Below are 14,738 nucleotides of genomic sequence, written 5' to 3'. Positions count from 1 at the left end.
AACAACTTATGCCAGTTAGAGCAAATGAAGTTACCCTGGAACACCAGTTTTTGGCCAAAACCACAAAGCTTCATCATTATAATCATTAAAAAAATCTTTTAAATACTGAATACTGCATCACTACTACAAAATATGGAATGAACTGGTTTTTTAGACATAAATTTACTAATCAAATAAGCTAGGCCTTTGTGTTGTTGATCATGAAAAGATGAAAAGTTTAACAAGAAAAAATTCTGAAAGAAGGTTTATTTTAGAGTGTGAAATATTTGGTGGGTGGGGTTGTTTCAGGATGAAACAATACTAGGAAACACAGTGAAGTGAATACAAAAAATTATGTTGAAGTAAACAAGAGCACCGCCTTGCGGGTGCTGACGCTCATCTGATTTTTTTTGTATAATAGAAATGTTGTCCTACCCATGATTTTCTAAGTCTAAAAAGGGCCATCATTCTTGCAAAAAACAGGATAGAGTTATGTTTCTTGATGTACAGGGACAGCTTATGATGGTGAACAAGTGTTGCAAGTTTCAAAGCAATAGCTTTGATAGTTTAAGAGAAAAAGTTGACCTAAACATAAAACTTAACCAAGAAATCTGATATTTTCTAAGTCCAAAAGGGGCCATAAATCTTGCAAAAAGCAAGACGGAGTTATGTTTCTTGATGTACAGGGTCAGCTTATGATGGTGAACAAGTATTGCAAGTTTTAAAGCAATAGCTTTGATAGTTTAGGAGAAAAGCTGACCTAAACATAAAACTTAACCAAGAAAACTGATTTTCTAAGTCCAAAAGGGGCAATAATTCTTGCAAAAAGCAGGATGGAGTTAAGTTTCTTGATGTACAGTGTCAGCTTATAATGGTGAACAAGTGTTGCAAGTTTCAAAGCAATAGCTTTGATAGTTTAAGGGCTATCAAGTTTCATTGCAATCAGTCACTCCTAACTCATGTAACTAAGCGTAAACCAAAAGTTGACACCACCTACCTGCCCACCCTTTGGCATTAAATTTTGCCAATCTAATAACCATTTTTTTTTGAAAATCTGGTTAAAAGTGTTGGTCATGATGTACCTAGATCACTCATATGAGTTCACAGATTGCTTGAAAAATTTTGGGAGTGGATTTCACAAGGAAAATATCTGCGAAATTATTTTGAAACTGTGCCAGCATTTTCTCACGATGTTTTTAAAGGAGTATACGGTACATAACAAGAGGGCCAAGATGGCCCTAGGTCGCTCACCTGAGTAAGACACCATAACAGTGTAAACATGTTTTACCTAGTGATTTCATGGAGACAAATATTCTGACCAAATTTCATTAAGACTGGACCAAAAAACTTGGCCTCTTGAGTGTAAACAAGCATTTTCTTTGATTTGACCTAGTGACCTAGTTTTTTATCCCACATTACCCAGATTCGAACTTGTCCAAAATTTGATGAAAACAAACATTCTGACAAAGTTTCGGGAAGATTGGAGCAAAAAAAGTGGCCTCTAGAGTGTATACAAGCTTATCCTTTGATCTGACCTAGTGACCTAGTTTTTGACTCCACGTGACCCAGATTTAAAATCATCCAAGACTTCATGATAACAAATATTCTGACCAAGTTTTATGAAGATAGAATAAACAAGAGCACCGCCTTGCGGGTGCTGACGCTCATCTGATTTTTTTTGTATAATAGAAATATTGTCCTACCCATGATTTTCTAAGTCTAAAAAGGGCCATCATTCTTGCAAAAAGCAGGATAGAGTTATGTTTCTTGATGTACAGTGTCCACTTATGATGGTGAAAAACTGTTGCAAGTTTTAAAGCAATAGCTTTGATAGTTTATGAGAAAAGTTGACTTAAACATAATACTAACCAAGAAAATGATTTTCTAAGTCCAAAAGGGGCAATAATTATTGCAAAAAGCAGGATGGAGTTATGTTGCTTGCTATACAGGGTCAGCTTATGATGGTGAACAAGTGTTGCAAGTTTCAAAGCAATAGCTTTGATAGTTTAAGAGAAAAAGTTGACCTAAACATAAAACTTAACCAAGAAATCTGATATTTTCTAAGTCCAAAGGGGCAATAAATCTTGCAAAAAGCAGGATGGAGTTATGTTTTTTGCTGTACAGGGTCAGCTTATGATGGTGAACAAGTGTTGCAAGTTTTAAAGCAATAGCTTTGATAGTTTAGGATAAAAGCTGACCTAAACATAAAACTTAACCAAGAAAACTGATTTTCTAAGTCCAAAAGGGGCAATAATTCTTGCAAAAAGCAAGATGGAGTTATGTTTCTTGATGTACAGGGTCTGCTTATGATGGTGAACAAGTATTCCAAGTTTCAAAGCAATAGCTTTGATAGTTTAGGAGAAAAGTTGACCTAAACATAAAACTTAACCAAGAAATCTGATATTTTCTAAGTACAAAAGGGGCCATAAATCTTGCAAAAAGCAAGATGGAGTTAAGTTTCTTGATGTACAGGGTCAGCTTATGATGGTGAACAAATATTCCAAGTTTCAAAGCAATAGCTTTGATAGTTTAGGAGAAAAGCTGACCTAAACATAAAACTTAACCAGACGCAGACGCCGACACCGACAACCACTCAAGTGATGACAATAACTCATCATTTTTTTTTCAAAAAATCACATGAGCTAAAAATGTACCCTCTAGGGTGTAAACAAGCTTAATCTTTGATCTGACCTGATGACCTAGTTTTTGACCCCACATGACCCAGATAAAAATTCATGCGATATTCCATGCAGACAAACATTCTGACTTAGTTTCATGCACATCAAATGAACAAGAGTGTTAACAAGCTTTTCCTTTTATTTGACCGGGTGACCTATTTTTTGACCCCATATGACCCAGTTTTGAAAATGGCTTAGAAATCATCAAGATAAACATTCTGACCAAGTTTCATGAAGATAGGGTAACAAATTTGGCCTCCAGGTTGTTAACAAGCTTTTCCTTTAAGGGGCCATAACTCTGGAACCCATGATGGGATCTGGCCAGTTTTCGAAAGGAACTGAGATACTTTGCCAATACAAGTTATGTGCAAGTTTGATTAAAATTGATTACAAAATGTGGTCTCTATCATGTTCACAAGAAATTGTGGACGGACGGACAGACGGACGGATGGACGACGGACAAAATGCGATCACAAAAGCTCACCCTGTCACGTGAGCTAAAAAGATGCAGGCATTCCTGACAAGTATGAAGACTAAACTTTATATTCTCTTTGTCTGAATTAAGAATTAAACATCTAAAGTAGTAGCAATTACCTCTTGTATTAGTAAATTATGTTTTAAAAGTTTTCTAGCTTTCATGATTCTGACAATTGCTGCTTGAATGTACATCTTTCTATCTTCATCAACTGCACTTCTTGTTTGTTCAAGCTCCTGCAAAATCAACTGATACTGGTTACACATTGTAATACAATGTTATATCACAGGCAACAACATATGGTAAAGCCATTTCTAGATAAAGATACTGATATGTATAACCTCTTCTTAATGACACCTCAGAATAGCAAAACGCCTCTCTACAACGGTGTGTATGTGTATGTTATGAAATTGTAAAAATGGTATCATACTTGAATTTGAATCATAAAAAAAATGGCGAATATTTACGCGAGGATTAATTTTTGTGACATGTAGGGCCTAACGAATATAGCGAAAATTAAACCCTTGCGAAAACTTCTGCTTTTAAAGTATATAAACAACAGTGTCTACTTGTAGCAGTGAGCACAATGCCCAACTTTACAGTTCCCTTGTCCCTACGGGCTCGGGCTCCAACCAACCCCTCAGGATTCTGCAGATGTCATAACACAAAAAAATATGTTATAACTAAACTAAAATCAGAATTGTGGTTAGCAGGTGGGACTACAGTGTTAGCAAACCAGGTCTGAATCCAGTTTATGACTGATATCCAGACTTGTGTTCAGTTCTGGGTGACTACTCAACTTGGTACAATTTCCAGCAATATCTGTAACTGTATGCAAGGTGACGTAAATATGACACCTGCTGTGGGATGGGCTGGATATAAGTTGTTCCACATTAACTAAGAAACTTTTACGTTCACTTTTTGTAAAAAACATCCCTGCATAAAGAATATTACCTGAGGAGTTTCTTTCTGTATAGCGGCTGTGATTTTGAACTTTGTTCTTTTATTTGCATATGCCATATTCAGCTGAAACACAGATTCTGTTGTCACGGTGTCCTGAAAGTAATAATATAAATGGTGCAATAACAGTGTACACATGTATGTGCAAGAACTGTGATTCCTCAATTACATGCAAAAATGTTGGAGATGGCCATCTCCTGCCAAAGCAGATGTTTCATATAAAAGGGTGGCCACAGGAGGGGAAAATGGGGAATAACTAGAAAATGCTTTTGTAAAAAAGCGCATGTCTCCCCCAACGTCCTACAGGCAAGAAGTCAGTAGGGGTCAGGAGCGAAAGTCAAAGAGACACTGACGGTTGGCTGCAATAGGGATCATCTACTTGGCATGACCAATCATCCCACTAAATTTCAACACTCTTGGCCTAGTGGTTCTCAAGTCACTGTTCAGGCTTCTGTGACCTTGACCTTTGATCAAGTGACCTCAAAATAAATAGGGGTCATCTACTCTGCATGTCCAATCATCCTATTAAGTTTCAACATTGTAGGTCAAGTGGTTCTCAAGTTATTTCCAAAAAATGATTTTACATGAACAGGCCACTGTGACCTTGACCTTTAATAGACTGACCCCAAAATCAATAGGGGTCATCTACTCTGCATGTTCAATCATCCTATGAAGTTTCAACATTCTGGGTCGAGTAGTTCTCAAGTTATTGATTGGAAATGGTTTTCCATGTTCAGGCCCCTGTGGCCTTGACCTTTAACAGACTGACCCTAAAATCGTTAGGAGTCATCCACTCTGCATGACCAATCATCCTATTAAGTTTCAACATTCTGGGTCAAGTGGTTCTTAAGTTACTGACTGGAATGGTTTTCAATGTTCAGGTCCCTGTGACCTTGACCTTTAATGGAGTGACCCCAAAATAGATAGGGGTCATCTACTTTGCATGTACAATCATCCTATGAAGTTTCAGCATTCTGGGTCAAGTGGTTCTCTAGTTATTGATCGGAAATGGTTTTCAATGTTCAGGCCCCTGTGACCTTGACCTTTGATGGAGTGACCCCAAAATCAATAGGGGTCATCTACTCTTTATGACCAATCATCCTATGAAGTTTCAACATTTTGGGTCAAGTGGTTCTCTAGTTATTGATCGGAAATGGTTTTCAATGTTCAGGCCCGTGACCTTGACCTTTGACGGAGTGACCCCAAAATCAATAGGGGTCATCTACTCTTCATGATCAATCATCCTATGAAGTTTCAACATTCTGGGTCAAGTGGTTCTCTAGTTATTGATCGGAAATGGTTTTCAATGTTCAGGCCCCTGTTACCTTGACCTTTGACAGAGTGACCCCAAAATCAATAGGGGTTATCTATTCTTCATGACCAATCATCCTATGAAGTTTCAACATTCTGGGTCAAGTGGTTCTCAAGTTACTGACCGGAAATGGTTTTCAATGTTCAGGCCCCTGTGACCTTGACCTTTAATGGAGTGACCCCAAAATAGATAGGGGTCATCTACTTTGCATGTACAATCATCCTATGAAGTTTCAACATTCTGGCTCAAGTGGTTCTCTAGTTATTGATCGGAAATGGTTTTCCATGTTCAGGCTCCTGTGACCTTGACCTTTGACAGAGTGACCCCAAAATCAATAGGGGTCATCTACTCTTCAAGACCAATCATCCTATGAAGTTTCAACATTCTGGGTCAAGTGGTTCTCAAGTAACTGACCGGAAATGGTTTTCAATGTTTGGGCCCCTGTGACCTTGACCTTTAATGGAGTGACCCCAAAATCGATAGGGGTCATCTACTTTGCATGTACAATCATCCTATGAAGTTTCAACATTCTGGGTCAAGTGGTTCTCTAGTTATTGATCGGAAATGGTTTTCCATTTTAGGGCCCCTGTGACCTTGACCTTTGATGGAGTGACCCCAAAATCAATAGGGGTCATCATCTCTTTATGACCAATCATCCTATGAAGTTTCAACATTCTGGGTCAAGTGGTTCTCTAGATATTGATCGGAAATGGTTTTCAATGTTCGGGGCCCCTGTGACTTTGACCTTTGACGGAGTGACCCCAAAAACAATAGGGGTCATCTACTCCAGCAGCCCTAAAACCTTATGAAGTTTGAAGGTTCTAGGTCAAATGGTTCTCCAGTTATTGCTCGGAAATGAAGTGTGACGTACGGACGGACGGACAGGGCAAAAACAATATGTCTCCTGGGGGAGACATAATTCTGTAAAGACAGACAGTTATGGTTCCTACACACTTCACTTTCTTCAAATGTTCTCTGTTGTTGTATAATATGTCAATTAAATCTCTTAAATCTCCCGTTACCATATCCGTACTTTGATAAAGACAGAGGGATGAAAAAAGTTTATTCAAAAGCCTAGAACACTGGTAACAAGATCTGAAAATATTTTACTGTAACAAATCTCACCTCAAAGTTGAGAATTTTTGCATCAATCAGTGACTGCACTTGTTTTGTCATTTCTTTCTCACTGAGCTGTGTATGTCTTGTGACTTCCTTGTAACTCACAGACTCCGACTCATTAAACATCAGTAAGATTGCCATCTGGAAACTTCCCATTGTAACAATGTATGGTTTCTTCAGATAGTTTAACTTTAATTCAGCTGAAAACCAAATGCATACAATTTTTCATTCCTGCAAACATTTTTCATTTGTATGTACGTTTTTGTTACATTCAATGTCCTAGAACTTAGAACAATTCATTCATAGAAACGATGATCTTACTTTTAAATCTGTTTAGTATAATGGGTTTTTGTTGGGTTTTATCACATATCAATCCAATGCGGGTCATATGGCGACTTTCCAGCTTTTGCTGGAGAAGGAAGACCCCAGTTGCCCCTTTTGGGCTATTAAGGACACATTCAGCTACCTGGCTTAAACCACCTACCTATTGCAAGCCATGGTCTTGAATCCACAGAGGTGAGGAGCAAGTGATTCAAAATCAAACACACTGACCACTTTGCCTCTGTTAAATGAGCCGTGCCATGGGAAAACCAACATAGTGGCTTTGCGACCAGCATGGATCCAGACCAGCCTGCACATCTGCGCAGTCTGGTCAGGATCCATGGTGTTTCGCTAAGGGTTTTTCCTAACTCCAATAGGCTTTAAAAAAGCAAACCCGCATGGATCCTATCAGACTGCGCGGGCGGGGGCGGTCTGGATCCTGCTGTCGAAAACCCACAAAGTTGGTTTTCTCATTGCACGCTCAGGGTTCATACAGCCAGACTGACAAAACATTCAAGGGGTTTTCAAGGAGTTTTTAAGGACTTTTATTACGTTTTTTCAAAGAATAAAGCAAAAAAAAATTGAAAAAACCTTATTACACCACGGGAAATGACGGCTTAAAATTTGGGAACCCCCCTTCTTACATCCAAAAAATTTCATCAGGATAAAACAGGTCGGTTTTCATTGCCCAAGGGCTATATACAGAACGAGCAAAATAGCTCTTCAGCTAATATCGAACAAAAAAAGGGGTACAAAACCGCCTTTTTTTCATATTTATCCAATTATCGAAAGTAGACGGAACGTAGTCACTCCCCTTTCCTTTTATTTTCCCAATATGAAATTTTTGAAACAAAAACCTCCCTTTTTTTAAAAAATTTTGGGCGTAAAAAAAAAGGGGCCTTTTGAAAAACACCTAAAATTTTGCGCCTTTTTAACATTATCAGGGTTTTAACGCTGTTTCTTTTTTAACCCTACTGTGTCAATCGGAGTTTTCCCCGCCTTGGTGGGTTATGTAAAAAAATAAGCAGTTTTAAAAAAAAAACCCTTTTGTTTTTAGTTAATTATAAGGGGTGTAAGAAAATTAGGGTGCTATTGGTAATTTTTTTATTAATTGAAAAAAAAAAATGAAAACAAAAAAATTTCTGAAAAAAATAATTGCTAAAAAAATTCCGCTTACTTTTTTGTACTATTAATGCACGGGTGCACTTGTAAACAAACATGTACAATGTCACATAGAGGTGAAACTTTTCATCATAAATACCTTGCTCATTGCCTGTAGACACCCACGACCAGTTTTAGTAAGGGTAAGCCATTATACCCACCAAATTCGTCCAAAAAAATAAAAAGATTCCCTTTTAACAAATAAAAAAAAAGATCTTATTCCCAAAATGCCAGGCTTTTTGTCAATTGTATAGACTATTTAAAAAAAATTTTTCGAGTCTTTCTACCCAAAAACGGAAAAACATTGGAAAAAAGAAAATTATTGATGACATATTCAAATGTTGATTCGAATGAACGGTTTTGAAAATTTGCTGAAGCAAAGGGAAAAAAAATAAAGTGATATGAAAAAAGACATGTTTTAAGTATGTAGATTATAAATCCGTAATTTGTCAAATTTAAAAAATCACTCAGGGGAAATGATAAAAATGGTTTTAGTTAGGTTTGTGAAGTCTCTGCGGTAAGGGTAAACAATCCAAAAAAAAGAAGAAAAGATTGTTACCTTTTTACAGTAATACAAGCCAGACCCTAACACACGAGCCCCCTTGCAATTTTTGAAAGAACTTTAAATTACTATTTAAGGGAAGAAAGGGTTGTTGCACAATTAAAAAAATCAAAAACACTTGTGGTAGTTATAGCCTTACAACGCGGGCTGAAAGCAAAATGCCCACAACCAGTGCAAAATGACGTAACATGCCCAAAAAACATTTTTTTGATAAAATCGGTATTGCTAGAAACTGGAGATTACCTTTGGACACAAAACAACTGCATCTGTTATCACACTCTGCACATTACACCAGCTTTATATAGAAATTTACGGGAAAAAAGTCCACATCTTCCCCCCAACAGGGTTGTTCCGGGAAAATAAATACCACGTTGCCAAAAATGCTTAAAAAAGGAACTGAAAGCAAGTTTGATACTATAAGAAATTGTTTCCTTGCAAGGGGTTTTAAGGCAATCGTTACGAAAAAAAAAGGGAACAGACAACGACAGAAAAAGGAAAGATGGTAAGTTAATGAAAACATTAACACTAACAAATAAAAGAAAGAGGTTTCTTATGTCCCCATGTGGGGTAAAAACACTTAACCCTTTATTTTTCGCGGTTTTAAAAAATAATCTATTTTAAAATTTCTAACGACAAGCTTTTGCAAAATATTGTAATTATATAAGGGGAATTAATTATAGCCGAAAATGGGAAATTACACAGCCGTTAAAAACCACACACTATAAGGTGGGGGATTTTTCCGTACATAATAACACAAGGAAAAACAAAACAAACCCAAAATTAACGCATGCGAAAGGGGTTTTAAAGATGTTTTTCCACTTTTCAATTTTTAACACGTTAAATTTAAACACCATCTATAGAAAATTTGAAAAAAGTTTTATTTTAAAAACCCCATGTTTAAAAAATAAAAAAAATTGTTACTTTTAAACAAAATTTTGGAAACCAAAATCTCCAATTTTTTAACCCGGGAAATTTTTCTTAAACATAATTTATTAAAATTATAAAATTTAACTAAAATTAAAAGGAACATATTTATTTACTTAACAACAGTAATATAATACCACGTTTATTCATGGAACCTTCAAATTGTTATTTGTTATTGTTTAAAGGTTAAAGGGCCCAATAAAAAAAATGATTTGCGGATCCCTATGAGGGGCCCCTTTTGCCCCCCCGATAAAAACCACATTTAAAGTGGGAAAACCCGCTTTTAAAAAACCCTTGCCTATGCTCTGAAAAAAAAGTACCAAGGAAGCTGTACTATTTTTTAAAATTTATACAAGTACAAAGAATAAAAGTAAATGTTTTGGAGTAATTCTATCATTTAAAGTACATCGGGGGCAAAATTTATAATTCCGCTTCATCTAACATTTTAAAAAAATTTTATTACCCTAAATCAATTTTTAAACCGTAAATGTGACTTACACAAAATTATACATTTAAATTTACGTAAACCAAAGATGAAATTTTTTAATTTTTATTTTAATTTATATAAAATAACCCCTATATCGCTTTAGGAATATAAACAAAAACGAAACTGTATTTAATTTACAGGACAGCATGTAAAAGACCAGTGTCATGTAGGAAAATCCAGAACAGGGCTTTGTGGGATGTGATGGCCTTCCCATGTTCTAGGTTTTTGGGGACCCGAAAAAAAAAGATACTACGGATATTTTGCTTTTTCCCGGGCTGGACCAAGAAATGACGCCTAAAGGCCTTTCAAACTTTTTTGGGACGTTTGCCTGCAAGATCTTGCAAAGATCTTTTTTATGCACCCACGGCACTTATCTGTAAGGCTCACAAACCATCATAAGCATGGATGATCTTAAAAAATATTCTTTACGGACTTTTGAGAAATATTAACTATTAAAAATTTCCAAGATAAACTCCAACTGTACTGGCAAAACATACATAGGCAGCTGAAGATAAAATTTCCGATGGGTTCGTCTTAAAAACGGCTGGAAATTTTCCTTTCGTTTGGTACAAGGCGAAATAATACCGATTCATTATGGTTGGTAAAATAAATTTAGAATTGTCTATGGCTTAAAAAATACAAAAATCAGAGATCATTACAAATTTTAAAAACTCGCGTTTAGCTCCAAACACAGTAAAGGATTTCATATGAAAAAAGAGTCGGTTTTTCGTTTCTGGCAATATCACAAAGGGAAAGGGGGGGGATTTTTCTTAGAGGGGATACAATCGAGGGGAAAGAGTGGGAAAACCCCCAGGGATTCCAAAGCAACATCACTGGGGAATGTTTGCGAAATTTAATTCAGAAAAGGTTAAAATTTTATAATATTATATTTTGATAAAAAGAATATACATAATTAAAACAAAAGTATATAGGGTTCGGTTTTAAAACACAATAGTACCATGCGCGTGGCCCCCTTGTTTCTAAATATGCTATTACATTTGCATAAAATATGTTTCTTTCACTTTTGTCTGCCATATTTTGGCAAGTTCGGTCTATTAAATCTAAATATCCAAATCGGTTAAAGATAAATTAATTATTTAAACAAGTGACCCACAAATATCCCCCCCTTGCTATTTATTTAAAAGTACTAAACAAGGGCGAAGAATTTTCCCATATTTTAATAGTAGTTTATTGCATAATAGTAAATAAGATAAAATTTTAAAATTAAACATATCATGTCTTTAAAAAAAAATTTTAAAAAAGCCCGCCGCAAATATATAATAATACACATTTTTAGGCAAACAGACGATTTATTTTAAAAAAGATGGCAGCCTTGAGTATGTTTAAAAACGCATTGCCTATATATTAAAATGAAATAACTTATTTGAAAACACCAGACCACCACGCATTCTCAACACTGGGTAAAAACCCCCAAAATTTTAAATTAAAAAAATATTAAAAAAATTTTTTTATTTTTTAAATCAACCCCTTTTTAAAAAAATTTTAAAGTAATAAATGAAATAGGGTTTTTACTTCCTTTAACAGTATTTTTTTAATTTTTTAAAATAAAGAAAACACATTTAAAGAGATGTGCATGCCAAAAGTTTAAACCGAAACCCTCGAGATTTTCCACGGAAACTTTTAATGGGGGGTGAAAAAAAGAAGCCTTAGATATTTAAGCAATCAAGAGAAGAATATAGGGTTTTTTCAAAATGTTTGCTAATTGCCTTTCGTGCTTTACATTTTTCCCCAAAATTTGTATATAAAAAGAAAAATTTTTTTAAAAAATAAACCTTTCACAGCCACAGACTATACGGCCCCATAACTAAAAGCGGAATGTCGCAAAAAACCGAGTGGGCCCCACATCCGCAGTTGAGTGCCGCAAAAAATTTAAATCGGGAGATCGACATCAAACATGTAACATTTTGACGCGATTGACACCGGATGTAAAATTTTGTAAAAACATATTTTTATAATTTTTTGATAAAATCTGAAAAAAGTTTATAGTTTTTTTTATGTCAAATTTTTTTTAAACAAATAGAGAAGCCCAAAATTTAAAAAAACTAGGTTCCAAAAAAAATTGTAGACGTATTTATCAAATTTTTCATAAAAAAGGGGGGTAATAATTAATAGCATTTTTATTTTTATAAAAAAGCCGCCATAGAAATATTTGAATTAAAAATAAATATTGAAAATAAAATAGGTTAAAAATTTAATTTAACATTTTAATAGTGTTAAGAATTAAAAATAAAGCTTTCTAAATTAAAAATTATTCAAAAAAATTTTAAAAGAGTCATACAAAAGATGCGAGACACACAGTTCCAAGAAAAATTACTCCCAATTTTTTAAAGTTTTTTTTTTAACACAACTTTTGATAAACAAAAAAATTTCCAAATCGACCGAATCATTTTTAGATGGACAAATAACGTGCCTTTTCGGGCCAATGTCTTTTGTGTCCCGGCCCCATAACCTTTTTCCGTGCGGGCCGACACATTCTTATTTCCAACCAATATTTGAAGCCAATTTGGCCGTTAAAGCAACGACGCGGTTTTTATATTGGGCCCTATAAATGCGGGGTGGATTAAAGACAACGTTTATATAAATTTTTCTTTAAGATACGTAGGACATTTTCAAAATTATCCTAATGATACTTAATTACGTTCAAAAAAAATTAATAACTATGGTTTCCCCGTGGGCAGACAAATACAATAGAATGAAAACCAAAAAAAAAAGATTTTTTCCCAAACCCCAAAGTCACCTATGCACTTTTAATTTTTTATTACCACGTCGTTTACACATACCCATCGCTTTCTGTTTAGGGCTTTGAAATTTTGTAGCTTTTGTTTTATTCGTTTATGATATGGAGTAAAGGGACACCCAAAGTCGAAACATATTTTGATGACTATATAAAACCTTTTAAGTTACTGAACCAAATTCATTTTTCTAAGTAATAAATGCAAACAAAATTTTACATTTAGCTAAAATGTTTATGAATAAAAATTTAATCTTTAAAAAAAACACAAAATTACTTTATTTAGTGACCCACACATTTCTGGCGAAAACTATTTTGGGTTTAATCAGATTAAAAAACCGTAAGAAATTAAAAGCATACCTGGGACCATTTTAAAAGGAAAAGGGGCCGGGAAGGGGTTTTTCTTTAACGCCAGTTTTACAACACCCCTTGATCTACCAAAAATTTTTGCTATTGAAAAAAAAACCCAAAAAACAGATAACGACATTATAGGGAAGGCCAGTGACATTTCCCAAAAATGGGAACACTGACGAGGGGTTTTGTTTTAGAGACTCGTGGCAAAAAAAAAGAGGTAAAATGATTAAACCATACAAAAAATTATTTTATTTTATCATAAATTAGAAATTTTTATTTCATGACGATTTAAGTGGTAGGGGGAAAAAAATTTGATGTCTTCCAAAACACTTTTATCTTACAACAATACCAACACACAGCGTATGGGGCCCCAAAATCACATTTTTTCCTTACCGCAATTGAGCCACAGTCTTTTTTTTAAAAGCGGACTTCTTTACAAAAGTCACATTTTTTTTTTTTTTCCCCCTTCGTGAATAGCTTCCTCTTCTGGTACTTTTCGGGGGGGTCGGAACCAAAGAGGGTGAAGGCTGCAACTCTCAAGTGCCACTGCCCTGTTTTGACTGGGGTATGCGGGGTACTAGAATTTCCCCACAGTTGTAAAAAATAGCCATTTTTATGAAATTTTACCGTTGATTTTTCAATGTAATTAATAATATTTTTAAAAATTAAAAAAGAAAGCGTATAACTACTATATAGAAACAACAGAAAAAAAAACCCAAAGAAAGGAAAACATTTTTAAAAACTAACCTTTTTATTTCTCTAATTAAAACGTCATTATTATTATTATTTTATTTCACTGTAAAAAACATACCATTGAACATCCCTTTCTTTTTTCCCAATTCCACAACACCCGATTTTCCCTTCCAGCAGACTAAATCTTCTTTTTTCATAGTAACAACCTTTAATCATAAATTATCACAACCCATAAGGTGCAATGTATTCCGCGCGCATGTTTCTTTTTTTACTACATAAAACAGAATAATACGCAGGTTTTTATTTATTATGAAAAGAAAATAACTTCAAACTTAAAAGGGGTTTTAGAAAAATTTTTTAATTTAAGCCATTTTTATATATACATATGCAGGAAAACTAAAAAAGAAAGCTGATGTTTTTTTAAGGAAGTGGTATTTCTTTAGAGAATTCTAAAAGCGTTGAAAGTGACACGGTAATGAATTTTTTCCTTTTTAAAAAAGTAGGCCTTTCCTTTATACTATCTTGCCCTTTTTCCCCCAGCATCATTAGTATTCCACTACCACGACCTTTTTGGTGGTTTTTTGCTCTTTATTTTGACCCTTTACATTCTTTCCAGGGTTTTGCCCTTTGTTTTCTAAAAGATGATGTCACATTAAATATATTGTAATATACACTATTATTATTATAAAAAAATTGAGATGATCTAAGTATCTTTATTAACATTTCAGAGGATGAAGACGAATGTACGGAGGACGAGTAACAGAAATAATTATGTGAATATGTTTATGGTAATTCTTAATTATTACAATTATCATTATTAAAAAAACTCACCATAGTGCACTGAAAAACGCTTAAGACAGACACTGGAAAATTGATATGAATCGTCTGAAGGTCACAAAACCCGTGTACAGGAAGTCCAAAACCCGTGTACAGGAAGTCATATGATGGAATGAAATAAACA

General features: G+C 34.6%; 2 protein-coding genes across 2 annotated transcripts in view; one reads left to right on the top strand and one right to left on the bottom strand.

Moving 5' to 3' along the window:
- The window catches only part of LOC123532840 (26S proteasome non-ATPase regulatory subunit 11-like), a 286,840-nt gene that overhangs the window by 208,675 nt on the left and 63,427 nt on the right, over positions 1-14,738 (top strand). The window lies entirely within an intron of this gene.
- Positions 1-14,738, bottom strand: part of LOC123531679 (cullin-2-like) — a 50,228-nt gene that overhangs the window by 7,523 nt on the left and 27,967 nt on the right. The window contains exons 16-18 of the mRNA XM_045312854.2: positions 6,530-6,723; positions 4,087-4,188; positions 3,252-3,368 (exon numbers count right to left, since the gene is read on the bottom strand). Of these exons, the coding sequence (XP_045168789.2) occupies positions 3,252-3,368; positions 4,087-4,188; positions 6,530-6,723 (413 nt within the window). The remainder of the gene's footprint in view (positions 1-3,251; positions 3,369-4,086; positions 4,189-6,529; positions 6,724-14,738) is intronic.

This window comes from Mercenaria mercenaria, chromosome 11 (genome assembly GCF_021730395.1).
Source record: "Mercenaria mercenaria strain notata chromosome 11, MADL_Memer_1, whole genome shotgun sequence".
NCBI lineage: Eukaryota > Metazoa > Mollusca > Bivalvia > Venerida > Veneridae > Mercenaria > Mercenaria mercenaria.
Note: the sequence above shows the minus strand (reverse complement) of the source record. Positions and strands in the feature narration are given on the sequence as shown.